The 19899-nt window shown below is 29.7% G+C and overlaps 1 protein-coding gene across 2 annotated transcripts in view; it reads right to left on the bottom strand.

Moving 5' to 3' along the window:
• The window catches only part of LOC125070681 (titin), a 32046-nt gene extending 13160 nt beyond the window's left edge, over positions 1–18886 (bottom strand). For both annotated transcript variants that reach the window (XM_047680637.1, XM_047680638.1), the window contains exons 1-2: positions 15892–18886; positions 15532–15791 (exon numbers count right to left, since the gene is read on the bottom strand). In XM_047680637.1, the coding sequence (XP_047536593.1) occupies positions 15532–15791; positions 15892–18633 (3002 nt within the window). In that variant the 5' untranslated portion in view covers positions 18634–18886. The remainder of the gene's footprint in view (positions 1–15531; positions 15792–15891) is intronic.
• Between the last annotated feature and the right edge of the window lie 1013 nt (positions 18887–19899).

Raw genomic sequence — 19899 nt, 5'->3', positions numbered from 1 at the left:
TTCTTGCGTATTGTAATCCGCGATGACGGAAAATATAGAGAAGTATATGTAAGAAACAGTTCTCAGACATTTAGATCCGCCAGAAATAACAAGAACAGCTTATTAAGATCGAATCCGTTTCTTTAAAAGATAATATTATAGTTGCTGACATGGACACATCCTGATCGTCATATTACTTTGCATATTGTTTATATTAGCCTTAGTTTATATGTTGAATACATTGAACCTTATCAAACAACCGATTGATTGTTCTGCAAGATGTTCTTCAGTGTGAGTCAGGCACTAACGCCTGCTCCTAACTATATCGGGAATATTACTCAACCAGACTCGAGGTTTCGAGAGTGTGATTAATATGCTTCTGAAGAAATTTTTTGTCTTTTTATATGATGACAACATCATCTTAGTAATCTCTAATTATAAAATATTTTTGGGTAAATTGTATCTACGTATAGTAAGCTATATGTGTTTATATAAAATAGGAGTGTTTTTAAATTGTTACAATTAATTATTATCATTTTATGAGTGTTTAATTAAAAATTGATTTTGCTTTTTCTTTCCATTAGAAATGCAATAGAAGATAACGTTGTTTAAGTATACATCTCCAAAATATAATTGATATGAGAAGAAATAAGTTCAATAAATGGTGCTTCAATTATATTCTATAAAAAATACCGCGAATGTATTTAAAATACGTGTCGGTAACATAGTATGTGTTCATTCTTTTCGCAGCTGTACTTGTAGATAGTGATTCTTACCGCGGTGTAATTTATTATTTCGGTGAATTCGCATTACCATTTTTGTAAGGCGGAGGAGCCACGGTCATCGACGCGGAACGTTTGCATCGTGAGAAGATCGACACAACTTAGTACAGTCACCAAATAAGGTTTTATATGTTTTAAAAATGCATAGACTCTACTTGGCTTGGGTTTTATTTTAGAAGAATGTTTGTGTGTGTTTGTGTTAGTAAGTTGGGAGCTGAAATGGAAAGAACAAAGGAAAAAATTACGAGTACTAAAACAAACAATTTTGAGTAGAGCAAGGGCTTACTCTGAAGCCTGACAAAAATATAGCCGTAAAGTATGTAGGTTAAATTTATATTTTTCCGTTCCTTATGCGTTTCATAATACCAATATAAGATTTTTTCGTAGTTGTTGTCGACTCTTGCGTGATGGCGCGCAAGTTGCATCGGATAATAATTGTTTACACAAAAAAATTGGCATTGCAACGCATGCCGGGCATCAGCCAGTTCATATAAATATATCCAACAATCAACTTTCATAGACTTGAATATTCTCTCGAAATTTTATATAATAAATCGATAACCCTTACGAGGCTACTCGGTAGTTAAGTAGCATGAGAAAGACAATAATTTGTATATCTCTACGAATTGTAGCATTATTTTTAATAAACATGAATATTATTTATTTTTATCAAATTACCAAATGGAAAACGCAATATATCGTTATATTAATCCCCTGAGCCATTAAGCACATGCATTAACATGACAATATTATAGGTAATTTTTTAAAAAAATTACTATTAAAAATACTAACCATTTTATTTATTAAAAATTTGTTTGAATTTCAATGCAAAGATAGTTCCATTCAATGTTCCATGATCTTAATAGTTTAGGAACTGCTTACATAGAGTAAAAAAGTACAAAACCTTTCCAGATAAATGTCGACAGTGCATACGGAACAGACACAGGACATTATTTATAAAACAAACCAAAAATAGCTATCATAATATTTGATAAGACTATTGACATAAGGAAGTTTAAACTAGGTATTTAACGTGGGAAAGATACGTGTGTTAAATCTCACTACACTTGGCTAAATATGAATTTTAATTATTTATATAAGTTACTCGTTGACTTCGCTTAAACAAAACCCCATGTTTCTATTATGCTTACAGCTTAACGGTATGTGAGCCAGTGTAATTACCGGAAGCACGGGAACTTACGCCTTATTTATGGTATGTCAACCGTATTAAAGATATAAGGAATATAAGAATACTTATTTCAAATACTAGCGCCTGGATGCGGCGGTCACTTACCATCAGATGGTTCACAATAACCTTCTTATTACAAATAATAATATTAAAAACGCATTTTTATGCTACCACTACTTTAATGCCTTAAAGGTATTACCGTTGCCTACGCAACGCGGTAACCAAGGTGACCCATTGTTGGTTTCAAGTGCAAAATAATCAACTCGCGGAAATAATTTAATATCGTGGCAATGATTACATCAACAACCGAAAATAATATCAATGCAAACTTATAACATTGAATTACTTTTGACTTATGTAAATAATATAATGACAATTGAAATAGCTTTCATTGAATCAAAAAATTATATATGTTTAGTACATATTTTAATTATTATTTTTTTATGTTTGTCTATACAAAATGCTATATAAACTATTTGTTTAGGTGCTATTGCACTTAAAAAATATTAAAATACAATCACAATTTTTTATTATTATTTTATCGTGCATGATTCGATTCTAGACAGACCATATGGTCGACGACCTTCTATGGCTGTGACTGGATTATAATGCAACACCTACACGATAATACCAGCTAGCTCTCACCAACTTATAAGCCATTGAGTTTTCTGTGCCAACTAAAAGAAAGATTAATTTTATTTACCGTTATAATCTAATCATAACAATATTCAAAAGTATTTAATATTAATTAATATTTAAAAAAAATATTCAATAATGTACATCTTCAAGTTTTACAATATATACTTAAAACGTTTTAAAATTTAAATATCCACAAATAATATAAATAATTCATTAGAGAACAATAGGTATAGTCTACCAAATAAAAATTGGTATCGGTAAGTTTTTTATGGGTTTAGAGCGTATTTACACCAGATAATCTTATCTTAGGATATCACAGATACAATATTTTAGAAGATAACCTTAATAAGTAATTGCAATAAACAAGTTAACGATTGTGGTGTGTTTCACAAAACGTAATGCCTAAAAAATACAATATTCAATGGTAACATCAGTATGTTCTTAGTAAAAATACACTATGTATGTGTAGAGGATTCCTCCGCGCATAATAATTTAAAATAAATATTAGTTCGTTTTCAGCGCAGCTTTTTTGTATCGGCCTAAAATTCTGCATACATTTATTTGTTGAGTTGTATAAATGAATCAAATTTCATCACCTATTTAATTTTTATCATACTTTGAGTTATGCTTTGATATTCCGTTGATTAGTAAGTCAGAGGATATCATCGCATATTTTATATATACGTAATTAAGAATATTATCTTTATATAAACTAGGAAATCAAAGGGATAAGTTTAAAAATTAAATTTTATTTCGTAAAATTTAACGGCGTACGAACTATCAGCGAGCAAGTGGGCAATGAAGTTTTATAGGATAGTTTACAGTGTATCAATGTCAACCACTTGCGGCTTGCAATCGATGTAAGACTCTATTAATAGAATCAAATCTCAACTATAGCATAATGGTTCTGTGTTTTGTATTTGCTACTTCCAGGAAATAGAAGGCAGTTAAGGCAAAAACAAATGAGTTGCAATGATGACCTTTTAATAATTTAATAGTTTCCACAAGGAGGATGCTCAGTTAAATGTTATTTTTATAACGTCATATATTTTTAATAAATTTCCGCATTTATATTTCTACTGACAGACAATATATATGACATATTTCAAAATGTTAATATGTAGTTCATTAAATACCCGATTAAATACAACATAGTAAATTTAAAAACTAATTGTAAAATATTTTCTTAACATGATTTTAGTTAATGAATATAGAGTCAAATGCACAGATTATAATCAGCACTGATCAAGTATTTGTAGCCCAAACACCTTTCTCGGTCTGAATATGGGTCTCTTTTCAGTCCCGATAGTGTATACTATTCCGATGAAAAAAAAAATCTGACATCACCTTATCTGTAAACATACAAAATATTCGTGCTTTTAAAAGCTACTTGAATTCTTATTTCAGTAATTCAACCCATTTTTGGATTGTCTCCCGCAGCAACTTTCCATTTGCAGAATATTGAGGTCGATCTTTTTACTGGCCTTATACGACTTGAATGATAATAAATGAATGGTGCCTACTGGCTGTACTTCACACAATTCGCGCCTTTACTTATTAAATAATAAAAGCTAATATCGCATGTTAAGGTTTTGACAGCCCCGACTTAATTCATACCCTACGCCGAATAAGCGCTACTACGCTTTAAAAGTATTTTGCAACTTATATTTTCACAAGAAATCTTATCTCTTACAAATACCATTTTTCCAACAAATACTCAAAAATGTATTATATAATTATTATTCTCATATAATAACTGCATTTGTATCTGATAAATAAAATGCATAAATAAATTCAATTGATAAATTTTATCACATAATCACCGTATTTGCTACACACGTAGGTATGCGAATTCACCAAATCCTTTATATGATAAAATATAATCTTTACCGTGTGCAATTTGATAAAATATTCAGGCGAAAGAAAGCATCAGGCGAACAAACAAAATATAATTATTTATAGAATACTGCTTAACACACTCTATTTTTGAATTCCATTCCATTCACACTCTATTTTTCCAATTCAATGCAACATAACATCATTTACAAAATTGTGTGTTAACCTCCTTGTGTAAATATACTTTTAACACATGAAACCATTTACATTATGTCAATTAGACTATGAAAAAATATCTATGCTAATGTTTAAAAAAATATGATCGTAACGTAAATGTAACAGCATGCATAAAAGCTGGGTGACTGTCGAATATTAAAAATCCAATTATAAGATAATGAGATTTAGCCATAGACAATTTTACTATTTTACAAATTTATGTATTCCTAATAACTTGTAGTAGAATTTCATCTGTATTTGCATTTAGTTATTACGATATTCAAATTTACAGTATACCGTGATATTAGGAACAGAAACACGTTAAAAATCAGCGCTGATTTCCTGAATTTGAGCACACAATTTCGGGCTGTATAAGACCATTCCACCACAATTTCGATTACTCAATGAAATTCTTGTAGTATGTCATGTAATTAAATGCATTGTTTCAAATATAGTTTTTAATATATAATCATCTTATATTATTGTTTCTTAATCTTTTTTAAATTATACAAGTAAATTAAAGGTGATATCAATTAATACTATATTAACAAATTTCTGTTTGCAAGTTAAACCACCATTAAGGAAATCGTTTTACATTAATAATATTAATAACACGTAACAATAGTATAATATAATCATACTTATTGTTATATTTAAATCAAATCAATTGTTTACTTAAATACATAAAGTTTAGTCGCATGTCATAAATATATATATATATATATTTATTTGTCATAATATTTATGTCATACCAGCTTATCTCGGGTATTCCTATTTCATTCTTTTTTTAAAAATATCACAATCGAACGAATGATGTAATGCAGAATCCAGTTATTACGTAACAACTAAGTTAGATGTATAGAACTCGGAAATGTAACAACTATAAGTCTTCAAAGACGCCGATTATATTTCGGAATGCAAAAAAAAGAAATGTATCCTCGTATATCAGAGATGACGTAAGAGTGCAGAACGACCTGGCTCGAAACGTTAAGTTTTACATGAAGTAAACAAGTCAGAAACGAGTTTAAGCGAGGACGTGGGCACGGTGAGATCACCGACGCGAATAGCTCACTGAGGTCGGTACAACGTCACGTCTTTCTAATTGACTTGCCGATTTTGTTACCCGCAGCCAGTGAAGTCAATGGAACTAATAATCCTATAAACGTCATATCGTTCAATAATTGTATACCACTATGAACAAGTTCATGAGACAATTATATATATATCTAATGTTAAATACCCGCTTTTAAAGGTAAACAAGTGTAACCTACAAATATCAAAAGGTTATGCGCATATTATAACGTGCTCATTAACGTTTATAACAGTGATCTAATTATCTTATCTCTAAGAAAAAATCTCTTGAATATATCTAAATTTGTTTTAACACGCGTCAATTGACAATAACGTTAATTTAAGTACCAAAATATGAGACAAATTCCCGGTAGAGATTTTAGATTTTTGTCACTGCTCTATTCCCAATACGATTCTTCACCACAAATCATAATAATTATTGCTCAGTCTGTAATCTCAGAACGTCATTGTAAAAAATATTTACATTATTTATTATCTGTAATAATATATTTCTGTTAAATATTCATAGCAAAACATTCTCCGTTTCACACATAATACAAAAAACCTTTGAGTACCAGGTGGTGTTCAAATGTTTTTTTTTTAATTAACTGGAGTTAAATTATTATAAACAATGGGATTCCCGGATACATTTTTTTATCTATGTATGTGTTAAACATAAGCAGGCGCGCGAGAACAGATCTTATCTATAGCTTGTCTAATAAATGATACGCATATGCTGAGACGGAGAAGGTCAATTCAGTAATAGCTCAATCTCAATTGAAGAAGAAGTGGGCGACGTCCAGTTTGCTTATTACTTTTTATTGCTCAAACACTGAAAGATTCTATCACTCTTAAACTAGTACTTGTTAAAATGCTATAAACCTCACTGTGGCCACCAATTGCATAAAACTGGTAGATTTGTAAAACGATGTACATTGTAAAGCTGATGACATAATGCAGCTGATTAGAATAAACAGTTGCGTCCTGTTGCCTACTAAAAAGGGATTTATATGAAACTAGTTGATATCTATGATTTTTAACGAATAAAAGATAAATGTTTAATGAAATTTAATTTAAATTAATATAAATATACACAAGCATGTTTGTATGGTATTTTTACAGTATTAAATGGAATTGTTAGCGTTTCGGAATCAACTACATACAATTAAATATATACATCTATGGAAATCAACAATTAATAACTGCACGCTTATTATCGTCTATGAACTTGTATTTGTTATTATTATGCCTTATTTAATATTTTTCTTTTAACATAATACATAATTTGTTATAAGATATCTTAATTATTTGGCGATGTTAGCGAATATTTAGAAAGTTTTTGTTTTAAAAAATATGATACGTCTGTAACAAAACGTTATCAAACATATTGAGAATTGTCAACTACAAGCGTGAAATTTAATTATTTAGCATAAAAACCTTATCAAACATTACCGTTCACGTGTACTATTGAAAAGTTGGTCATGTCTCGCTTAACTCCCACCGCAGTATTAACATACAATGAATGTAAATCGCGAAATGTTTTCTCGGAACGATCGTGATTATCATACGTCACGAAATTCGCGACAGAAAACGCATGTGAGATCAACAGATGGTTCCAATTATATTAAACAAATAAAAAACGACGTGATTTTAAACGCTCGAAAGATTTATTCGCGGAAAGCGAATAACATTACCAGTGTCAGATATGACTAACCATATTTTGGTTAAAAATAACCACTTGCAGTAAAATAACTTTAAGATACAATGAGTTTCCTGGTACTGTTTATAATACTAACGTTTAATACGATTATTGAAATAAATCGTTTCATAATTTTCTAAATTATTTCAATAAATGCAAGGGACGTATCCTAAGTAACGTATCCTTCGTCGCAGTATATAATTAATTGAGCCCTTTATACCATTACTAAGACAATTATTTTTAATCACGACAAGTGGTTAAGTGTTGATCTTAATTCGTAACAAAAATTGACGCTGTTGCTACGTATTAAGCTGAGATGCAATTCACAATAACGATAATAATTAAAGGAGACTATACTTTTCAATATTTTGAAAGCAAAATTACACAACATTTTTTTTAATATAAATAAATTCCAAAAATATTTTCACGTGACTCGAACTGTATTGAAGCTATCATCAGGCCTGTTGAATAAATTCGAATTGAAACGTGTTACGAATGCCTACAGACTAAGTTTATCGGCTAGGCGCCATCCCAGTCACGTACAATATGCTTGCTAAACAACTACTACAAATACAAAACGACTAATTAATTATTATTATTATTAAACATCTATATATATATTAATGTGTTAAAGTTAACTGGTCCTTATATATAAAAAAATAATATAATTTTTTTATGATTAATCATTTAAGTCATCGTAAATGAATTGGGAATCTACAAAAAAAAGTTAAAATGACATTTTTTATTCTATGATTATAATATCACAATATGTCTTTGTCAGCCTCCTCCACCTTTCTAGATTAGATTATAATATTATTAATATAATATAATATATGAATATACATTTACATTTAGTATAAATATGTATTTCATTTTTATTTTTGGTATTTTATGATGTACATAATACGGTACATAAGAGCAACAGCTAAAATATATTTTTTTGTTTTTAAAGAAAATTATCTTTGATCGATGACTTTTCATTTCAAACTTAAAATACTTAAGCAGTTATAAATATAAATACCTATATCATTTTATTCTCTGCAACGAGCTCTACATTTCTATCTTATCAAAGTAAAAAATATGCTATATTCACTTCATAAGACTGATTTATTGTTTAATAATTTATGGACGAAGGATTTAATAAAAAAAAAAATGTTGACACTGCAATTATTATAGTTTTCATATAAACGAAATTGACTTACAAAACTTAATTAGATATCCTTGTAGTTTGAAAAACAAACAATTTCAAAACTGTTATTTGCTAATGCAATTCTCATAAACTATGTCTAGACTTCAAGATTTTACTATACAGATTTGACTTGATTACACCTACCTTTATTCAGAATGACGTAAACTTGCCTACGCCAAACAATTTATTTATCTCGAGATCATGATAGTTTATACCCACGATTTTAGATCCATTATAATTAATACATTACTTCAAGTTGGCTCTTGGGAGGCTTTTCCTTATAATTTTAATAAATATCTACAATCTACAAATACCTAAATGTGTTGAATTGTATATCTAATATACAATAAAATAAGCAATTATTATTATTTCAATATTTAAGATTGTGTGGCATAGACTATTGATGAAAAAAATATTTTTAAATTATTTAAATTAAGAAGAGTAGTTTAGTACGTTGTTAGTTTATGTACTTGCTCAATACTGTATACATATACCATAGACAACACAACAGGTACAAAAACCTTTTTGCAATATGGCATGTCGCAATTGACTGTCACAATGAACGGGCATAGAATCTCTATTCAAGTCACACTAGACTGCTTTCATACTGTTATAATGTGACCGTCTATATGTCTACATGATTTTATGGAAAATATTTCGTTATATTTTTTTCTTATAAATTAATATATTTCAACAGATCACGTGCTGCACGAAAATATGGATGTTATCAAAAATTTACGTCATACTTAAATAGAAAAACGACCGATTTAGAAACTCTCCATCTTTCTGCTTTACTATTTCTTTTCTTGCATTTATTTATTATTGTCATGATTCCGTTTTTATATAGAATTGTTTCAAATAATTTAAAAAAAAAATTCTCGAGTCTATTTCTTTCGATAATAATAAACCGCTATTATTATTATGATTTGATAGTTTTATCGCTATCGCTATGTTACTGTGATATTAAAATAAGTCTAATATTATGTATTTATTTATGTAACTACAATATAAAAATTAATTTCAATTATTTTCGTTTCGTTTCATGCGATCTACTTGTATTTTACAGAATAATTATAACATAAAGTAGGTTGAGTTTTTATAGGAACGTAAACATGAGGCTTACGCTTTGTTTTCACCTTGTAAATACAAGTCGATCAATGTACGTTACAAGGGTGTAATGTAGACCATATCATCTGCAATATCTATATTATACCATAGTTTTAAGTTGTTTTTTTTTTAAGTGGTGTAATTTTAGTGTTCAAACAAAGTAGAAATTGTACTTTCAAAAATAATTCTCAAATAATTAATATAACATTTTCAATATATACATGTAAATATATATATTATAATTAGATGAAATAATTACCTCTTATTTACGCAAACAGCTTATTTAATAAAACCGCTCATAATCAACCGTTTGTTTGTGGCAAGTATAGGTATCTGTGTGTGAAATCTACATGTAGAGACACTCACACATGCACATCAAAAATATCTATCTCGTGCAAATGTCATATACCTTCGACCTTTAGCTTATTTTACAATGCCAATAATAGCATTAGCATTCGGTATTGATTAACAAAGCAACTGACAGTTTATAATTCCTTCTTAAAATGTTAATTTTACAATACAATAATGAGCATTATACTTAAATAATACTACAAATGATTCAGAAAATATACGACTAATTATTATTTACGAATTTAATGTAACCTTCATTAGGAATTAATGAATTCAACACCTGTCTACGGTTTTACCAAATTATTATTGTACCTAATATCAAAAAACTTACTAATGGAATTTGTATCGTTTGTTGTTAGAGCTCTTTGATACCGTTACACTTTTATGTTTTTGTTTGTTTGTTTATAACTATGAAATTATGTATATAATAATTGATTCATTTGATTGTCTCCTAATGGTACCTAAGTGGTTTTATTTAAACTTAGTCTGTACTGCAAAAACTACAAAAGTACACTGCGACTAAGGTCGAAGAACATGCGTTATATTTGCATTGTGTCTGTAATTACACCAGCCCTTTATATTGTACCCACCCAGAGGAAACTGTACAGAGGCCTACATGGTATTTTTATATTAATAATGTATAAATTATAGTTCGGAAAGTCGGGGTCGAGGAGAATAATCAAAGTGTTTGTCATCGAACCTATCACGTTCTGCATGAGAATGGGTTAAACATTGAATTACTCATATATTACTGCACATTTATTTATAGCTATTAAGACAGCATCGTTCTATACAGCACAGTAAACAACATTGCGGTATAAATTGATGAATATAATTAGTGACATTAATCAACTCATTATGAATTCGTTCTCAGTTAAAGGCGCCTGTATGCTTATCATTGTTATAATTTTACATTTTCGTAAAATACAAATAAAATAAAGTAAGTATTCAATACTAACTTTTTAGTATAATTGTTAGGTTCACAAATTACCGACTAATAAGACGCGGTGATTTGGTATAACATTATGCAGCATCTAATGCAGCAGCTACTTATAGCTTAAGCTTAACTCTCTTAAGAAAAAAGAAGGTTAAATGACGTTGCAACTTTACAAACAAAGCAGGAAATACCAATCAAGGCAAGGCATCTAAGCCGATTAAAAATTTTGACAATCTACTGTTAGAATAAATAACACGTGAATAAATAAAATAAGATAGTATTAATAAGATTCTTATATTACACATTTTCTAAATTAAGTTTGAATGCCCCATTTTTTATCTCTTGGTCTCGTTATTAATGTGACAATACTTAAAATCCTCCGAAATTAAAAAACGAAATACAACTAAAATTAAAACTGGATTTCGTAACTTTTAAACCGGTTCAATTAAAACGTATACATTCGCTGTTTAAAATAATGGCATTCGGTTTTTGGTTCAGCAAAAAACATTAGCAATATCTGTTTGATAAAATGGAATGTCTAAACATAAGTATAATAAGTATGTATTTCGTGAAAATATAATAATTTAGTTTCCTAAAACGAGAATAAGCTTTTGTTATTTTTCTTACTAAGATAGGAAGATATTTGAAATATATAAACACTTCTTAACAGTATGTTATATTACATAATTCTATTTATTATGTAGTTTGAGGGAATAAAATACTTATTTTTAAATACTCTTCCCAAAGTTCATTGTGTTTTATGCAGTAATTAAAACACCGACATTTAATAGGAATGTGAGGCCATTGGATTAACACCTGTGTAATGTGGAACGTCACGGTGGTTAAGCGGTGGCAATACAACGACAGAAAAACGTATTTTAAACGTCATCTATGAAGACCGTATATACGAATATCTATAGAATTGTGTTGTTTAATCCAAATATAAAAATAACACTACACATGATCCATGTCAAATAAGTACTTAACGTATTTCCCATAATTAGAGAACACTCGCCTATTTAATGTTATACAAAATTATTATGAAGATATTATTATTAATTGACATATTTTTCTGGTGGACATAAAATATAAATAAAATGTAATGATTTAGTATATATAGTGTAAGGGATTTATATGGTGATACATTATTAGTATTCCAATAGATAGGCCAAGTAATCAATTGATTCAAGAAACTGTAAAAAATATATGTTGTTCGAGCTTTCTTAAGATACCAGTTATAAACTAGTTTTACGATTTCTTCTAATACCTAATAGGAACTGTTTGCGAACTATACGTGGTAAAGTAGCACAAAGCGAAATATTTTTTTAACGTGAGAAGAGAACAACCTACAAATACCCACAGACATAAAATGCATGTACCGATAAAACTAAAACGGTCTTTAAAGAATAGAATGCAGTTATAACGTCTACATGTTTGTGCTGATATATGGTATAACGCAGAGTAAGTACAATTCAGCCCACCCAACCCAATAGTGACATCGTCAAATTTTCTAGTTCATTTTGTTTTCATACTTATGATAATTACTACTAAATTAAAGTAGGTACGACTTTTCGAAACGTTATATTTGATAGATTTTAATGAAAATTTAAAATAACCATGAAATGGTAGAAGGTTAATTCGATTTTCTATTTCCGATAATGGATCGTAAGATTGATAATTAGAGCAAAAATATGTTCTCTCCTTGTATAGATTTTGGTAATAACGTTTGTAAAATATCACTAAGATAGATCACCTCTTATGACTTTCTCTCGTCATATATATGGTAATCTGAATAAATCGACTTGAATTACAATACTTTTAAATAAGTGGGTATTATCATATTTTGTAATCAGTAATGAGATGAACGAAATGAAACATAGTACTGTCGCTTAGAAAAATGTTATTTTCCCACCTTATTAAATATACATGTACATATATATTTAAATTATGATATGAATTATCTCCAATGTAGCGAAAAGCTGCATTTAAGCATAGTTAACATTTGGAAGTTATTCAGAATGTAATAGACGGGTAGATAAATTCGAGGTCGTGGATAATGTTTGAAAAGCATGCTATATCCTTCAAAATGTAGAAAGCTCTATTTTGAAACAACACTAAAAACATTGCAATAGAATTATTTTCAAACGTTCTTTAATTGACTCTAACAAAATTTTGTATAATAATAATAGACAATTGTTTAAATTAGTCCGTGTATGTATTTATATGTGAATATTTTATTGTCACATTTTATATATTAATAAATCTTTTTATGATTACAATTTATCTTTCTTACTTAATTTAATAATTTATTCAAATCTATGTATTCGTTTAATGAGATAGTTATCCATCGGGTTTGTAGGTAGAAACTAGTTCTTAACTTTATAGGGTTGTCGCAGATTATTTTTTAATCAAAACGTTTGTGGATGTTACTTATCTTGTTTTCAATTGTTATAGAATATAACCTACAATTTTTTTTTTTTTTTACGTTTTAGTTATGATATCTATTATTTATTAGAATACTTTTAGATTATTTTCTCTTAGAAGTATATAACAATTAAAAATTTAAAAATGTTTCGTGAGACGTGTGAGAATTATGTGTATCCAACCTGAAGTATATAAATTTAGCAACCGGTATCATTGAGTAGGCGCCACCACCTCGCCTACACTATGCATTATTCGTTATTAATTTTCATAAAATCAAAAGATTGTTCATACTTTGAATTGTGCTATCAATCATAAATCACGACATAAGAAACTGATGAATGTGTTTACATATTGCCTTCAATGAGGACGAAAAATGTTTTCTACTTTTGAAAAATATTTTCAAATGTGTTTTCGTGTGTTTTCCAGTTGAGTAAAATAAGAGCACTATTGGCACTAGAGTATTATTGGCACTAGAGCCTCAAACACTCGCAAGGAATACAACCCACACACAAATGCATTCCCAGGTATAATAGTCCATCAACAACATTAACTTAAGTGCTATAAATCTCTGCATCTATTGCAAATTAATTGGATAAGGTCGAACAAGAGTGATGATGTTCAATGTACATAAATAAGAAATTGGTTGCTATTGGTAACATTAACGTCAAGTAAATAAATAAATTAAAATAGTAATCAGCATTGAATTGTTGTTATGTTCACGCCGAAACAGCATAAAAACTTCTACTACGAATAATAGGTAGGCACTATATTACTTATTTATATTCTTCTTCTATTATTTAGATTCTTATTTCATAAAAAAATTAATAAATTGTAACTTCTGCAGTAGGTAATGCAAACAATTAAAATTTACAAAATATGATAACTGCCTGTATATTTATTAAGAATAAAATATATTTTTTATCAAGTTTGTGTGTTATGTACTATCACGTAATCCGTATTAGAAAGATTATTAATCTAATCTGAAAAGTAACAAGTCTACATAATCTTTGAAAATGTAATAACTTTAAAGAAGAATATCGATATTCATTCACTTGTTACAATCGAAGATAAGGTATTTATTATTGTTTATATATTGTATCTATAAATATATAATGTTTAACTAGTATCAATTAAAATAAAAAGCTATACATAGATATATTGATTTTAACTTCTTTATAGTATTTGATACCGTGACGACAATTTAGTTTCGACTAACAACCTACGCTTTTGTAAATATAAGGACTTCACCAATAATTTATGAGTCACGTATTATCATCACCGAAAAAAGGTTTGTTTATAGGTTTGACAGCTATAAAATTGTATTTATTTTGACTACGAATTAACTATGAAGTACGTCACTAATGCATATTATACTGTTTTAAATGAGATGCTGGCAGTTTTGAAAAACAATTGAAGGTCAAACAATCGAAATTGAAACGTACTAGTTATATTGGGCACTTAGCCAAAATATGTGAACAATATACTTTATAGCTCGAGTCACTGAACTGTTCCATCGTTTCACTTTACCTAATCTTAAATTATAGTCAATTATCATATTATAAAAAGCAGTTGCTTAGCGGAGGATATTACGTAAGAGTCAACTTATTTCATTTGTCAGATGTCGACTAAGTATAGTGACTAAGTATAGAGTTACAGATAAAGTATCCTTAAGTATATTTTTAAAAGCTTTAAAAAGGTTTTTATCCATTCCAAACACTCATATTTTCTTTTTATTTTTCTTGAATTTAATATACCGATATAATAACTTTTTACTATAACAGACAAAATAATTCAATGTAGGTACGGCTTAATCGAGTTTTAAAATTCGTTTCATTTGTTTGAATTTAATAATGAAATACATATTACTACTACAAAACATAAAATCAGTACCAAATAAACTAATCACCTAATAATTATTAAATTCAAATGAATTATTATTCATTAGAAATGAAGCTACTATTTTTACTCAACAATATACAACGAACTAAAATGGTAGTGATTATTAAAAAAAAATCATTGAATATGTCTATAGTGACGAAGCCTAACCTTGATTTAAATGATGTAAAAATGAATCATAACAACTCATACATGGTAATAATATTGAATACTCACCCACAAGTACAGATTTCGCATATGCACTGTTCCTTCTCGATTATTTTCTCTGGTTTTCTGGGGCCACCTTGTTTTGGCCTGGTCTCTTCTATGTAGACAGTTTTTTCAACGACGTTCCTGTCATCTCGCACAGTTTTTCGGTCATCTATGATGGTCTCGTCGTAGATGGTGCTGACGACAGTGTCTTCCCTCGTGGTGTCAGTGATAGCGCGATCGACCACGTCGTATTCGCGTATATCTTTCGTTGTACGGACATCCTTCTAAGACACAAAATATTATACATTATACGATGTTTTATATTTCAAAATTATAAAATGCACATTTCTTTTAAATATTTATTTTATTTCAAAACAAACTTACCAAGTTTTTGATGTCTAACGAGCTATTGTCGACAAAAACGTCAGTCTTTATTTTCTCGTCTTCTTTCGCATCTTCATAAGTAGTTATTTTTCTAGTGATACCATTATCATTAATGTAACGAGTTACTTCAATTTGACTTTTTGTTTTCTCAACCTCAAACGATTTTTTAATAGTATCGCCAGTTGTAGTATTTATAATAGTAGTTTGCTCGGTATCGATTCCTTCGTACAAGTCTTTTACGTCTTCATTAATCTTAGTTCCAAAAGAAACTTTGTCTATTCTCTTGAATGGATACTTTTTAACTGTATCTATAATTTCCTTTAATACTCTGTCATCTATATTTCTCTTTATAACAATGTTATTGTTACTGACGGTAATGTCTTTATTCGTTTGAGACGTTTCAATGATTTTTCGCAAATCACTAATAGATGTAAAGTCTTTTATATCTCTAGAAGATAATATTATATTTTCTTCCGTGTCTTGCCTTTTTAAGTGATGTTTTGGCTGTTCAGGTCTACCAAAAGGAGACCTTTGTTTTGGTCTCTTGGGTCTATCATCATCAGTTTCGTATGTAAACTTACCATTCCATGTTCCAGTACTTCTTTCATAAGTAGTTAAAGTATCTTTAGTATTTGATTTCGATGTAGAAGAAGTCTCCTTGCTGAGGTTTTGTTTTTCAGACGTGATAAATTCAGTGGTTTTTGTAACATCTTTAGTGTCTTGGACGTATGATTGTGTATCGCTGGTAGTAACGTTATTATCAGATTTCATATCTTTATGTGTCGATGTAGTAGTTATTCCTGTCTGTTGAATGTCATCTCTGTCAGTAGGATGTTCAGTAATAGCTGGCTTCTTTCTGAAGTCACCGCCGTAAGTATTACTAGTTGAAGCAATTTCTTTTCCATTTTTATATAAAGCAGATTCCTCTGTAACGTACGTGCCACTTTTAGGTATTCCCTCTTTTCCAGTATCATAATATGATTCTTTGTCCAAAACATGACGCGAATACTCATGTTCTGGTTTTACACCAGTACCACTTATTTGATGACTTTTTTCGTAAGTAGATCGATCTTTACTGTCTCCCCATTCTCTATGGGAACTATCTACAATTCTTTGTTTTCCATCTACAACTTCCAACAAATATGATGATTTCGACTCTTGCTGAGCACTGCTAGTATTACTCTTTAAAATTTTCGTTGAATAATTAAGGTTTTCTATATCGGCAACTTGCAAAATATTGCCAACTTTTTTAAGTTGATTCTGTATTGTCGAGTCGTAGCCATAAAAGTTAGATGCATCAGTTTGATTGAAATTGCGCCTGACATTGCTAATTTGATTGTTTGTTTCATGGTTAACTTTGTTACTGTGTATGGTATTACTTTCGACGATATTTTTATCAGTGCGACGGCTGTTTATATCAGTAGATGATATATTCTGAATATTGTCTCTAGATATATTTTCTTGGTTCAAATCACTAGACATTATTTGCTCTTGTGTCGAACTGTGTTGTTGTTGTATTGCATTATCTTTTTGAGATATTATACTTTCATGGCTTGTGATCTGATTTCCATCTTTTACAAATTTTGAATTTTCTTTCATAGTCATTTCACTAATTGGCTTGCTTCCGTCTTTACCAGTATCATATTTGGATTTCATGTCGTAATTTTGAATACCATAAGCCGTTTCCGTTTTAATGCCAGTTCCACTAACACTTGCATAATCTTCTTTAGTTGCATGTTCTTGAGCATCACCCCATTCTCTTTTAGAGCTATCAATTATACGTTCTTTTCCATCGACAATTTCAACAACATATGAAGATGATGATGATTTTGTTACATTGCTGGTTTTAGACTCACTGGAATGTGATGTGCTGCTATACTCCTTTGTCTTACCACTTTTGTCCAACGTACCTTCTCCACCATAAAAATTAGAACGATCTGATCCCACGGTTTGGACTCGCCTCGAGGGGTCAATACCTGTGCTACGTTCATTCTCGCGAATATTTTTATTTTTTGAAACACCCGAACTGGTATTTGTTACATTTGTAGTAAACTGGTTCCTCATTTGATTTTGATTGGAACTTGATTGTTGATTTATTAAATTTTGACGCTCAGATTGAATAAAAGAATCCGTTACATTTGCTCCATTTGATCTTGACAGGAACGTATTACTTGATCCTGTTGTATGTGCCGCATTATCTATAAATGCCGTATTCAGTGTTTGATTGTCAACAGAAGAGTCCATGGTTCTGTCAAAAGTTTGACTGTGACTGGAACCAGAGTGTTGAACAGAAGTCGAAGAGGTCTCATATGTTTCACTTTTAGAACTCTGTTGGTGTGATGATGAGGACTCCTGAAGCACAGAGCTAGATATAAACTCACCAGTAGTAGCTTGAGCCATATCGCTCACGTGGTGTTCATGAGATCTTATCTGTGACAAATCAGAGACTGAAGGAGCCTCAGTTATTATATAGTTTGGGTGGCTATTATAATGCTCTGATATAGTAGAACCACTTATCGATGCATGATCGGAAATATCCGTAATCATGAGCGGATCATCCTCTTCGACTTTAACATCAATGTAGCGTACTTTCTTACCAGAAGAGCTGACCTTCTGTAGAGTGTTGCTACTTTTTTGCACAGATGTCGATGTGCTAGACTTCTGGACACTAGTCGATGCACTCTTCGATGATGTAACTTCGGACGAACTCGATTGTTTAGTCTTTTTATTTTTTATAGTCATTTTGGTCCCACTTAATTACGTATTTTAACAAAAAATTAAATAATCTTATTTAGACGAGATTCTTAAATAATAGCGATTAAATAACCTTACACACGAATGCTAAATAAAATATATTATCACATAATAAAAAAGTCAAACTATTGCCATGTAACTATCTAACTATACAATAAACAATTCGCGAGAGTCGTTCGTGTCGTGTCGCTGCGTGCGCGCGCGCTTCTTGCGACTGGCTCGCGGAGTCTGAGCGCGACCCGGTGCCCCCCTCGCACCTTGATGCCGGCTTGATCGCCCACCAGACCTTCGCGACACGTAAGCGCTTACATCTCCGTGTTGGACTAATACCAAAAATGGTTTACCGAATGTTACTTAATGAATACATACGGACAATATAAGTTCGTTGGCAATTTTTTATATAATTTACATACATTACGACTTTCCTTACCTTGTTGCAAATTTGTTATATAGATGAATAAATCTCATCATATCTATTTTTGTGCACAGACGTAATAAAAAGTCATTGCTTAATAATGTATATTTTAGTAAATACATAAGTCACGCAACTGAGTAATTTCTTGAAATACTTATATGTCAGATGGGTATTTTAAAGATTTTTGAGTGATATCAAAATTATAACCTAATTAAAATTTATATATAAAATCAAATACAAGTTTATTTACGTTGTGTTTTTTCACATTCATCAAGTTGTTAGTAATACTTAAGCCGCATAAAAGCCGTGACATACATTGACTTTTCAGAAATGTGTCGCATAAATGAGAAGGAAAGTATAAATATAAGAGGTAAATTAACAAAATTAATTCCCGATTAATCAATAATAAAGATATCCATTGTTTCTTCACGTATATTTTAATCTGCTTCAAGTAAAGGTATTATTTATTTTGAACCCACGACCTTAGCACGCAAGAAAAATGACTTATCAGTTATATTGTGCAATATGATATATAATTTAAGTTGTTTTCGTTTAAACTTATTTGTAAATTAAATAGGTAATAAATAATAAATGGTTTAGATTATGGTAAGTATGGTATAAAGATTTAATTATGGGTGCATTTTCTATGACTGACTTGTTGACTTTACATCTTGACTTTATACTTGTACCTACAGTGTACTGCGATGATTATTATTTTATATGATATTTATACTTTATTGTCACTATTTTTACGTTACAATAATTATATATGACTTTGTAATGATAAGAGTGTCATAAAAATATAAGCTTTACTTACGGTAGAAGTAATATAATAAATA

This window comes from Vanessa atalanta, chromosome 17 (assembly GCF_905147765.1).
Source record: "Vanessa atalanta chromosome 17, ilVanAtal1.2, whole genome shotgun sequence".
Taxonomy (NCBI): domain Eukaryota; kingdom Metazoa; phylum Arthropoda; class Insecta; order Lepidoptera; family Nymphalidae; genus Vanessa; species Vanessa atalanta.
This window is presented reverse-complemented; position numbering and strand designations above follow the sequence as displayed.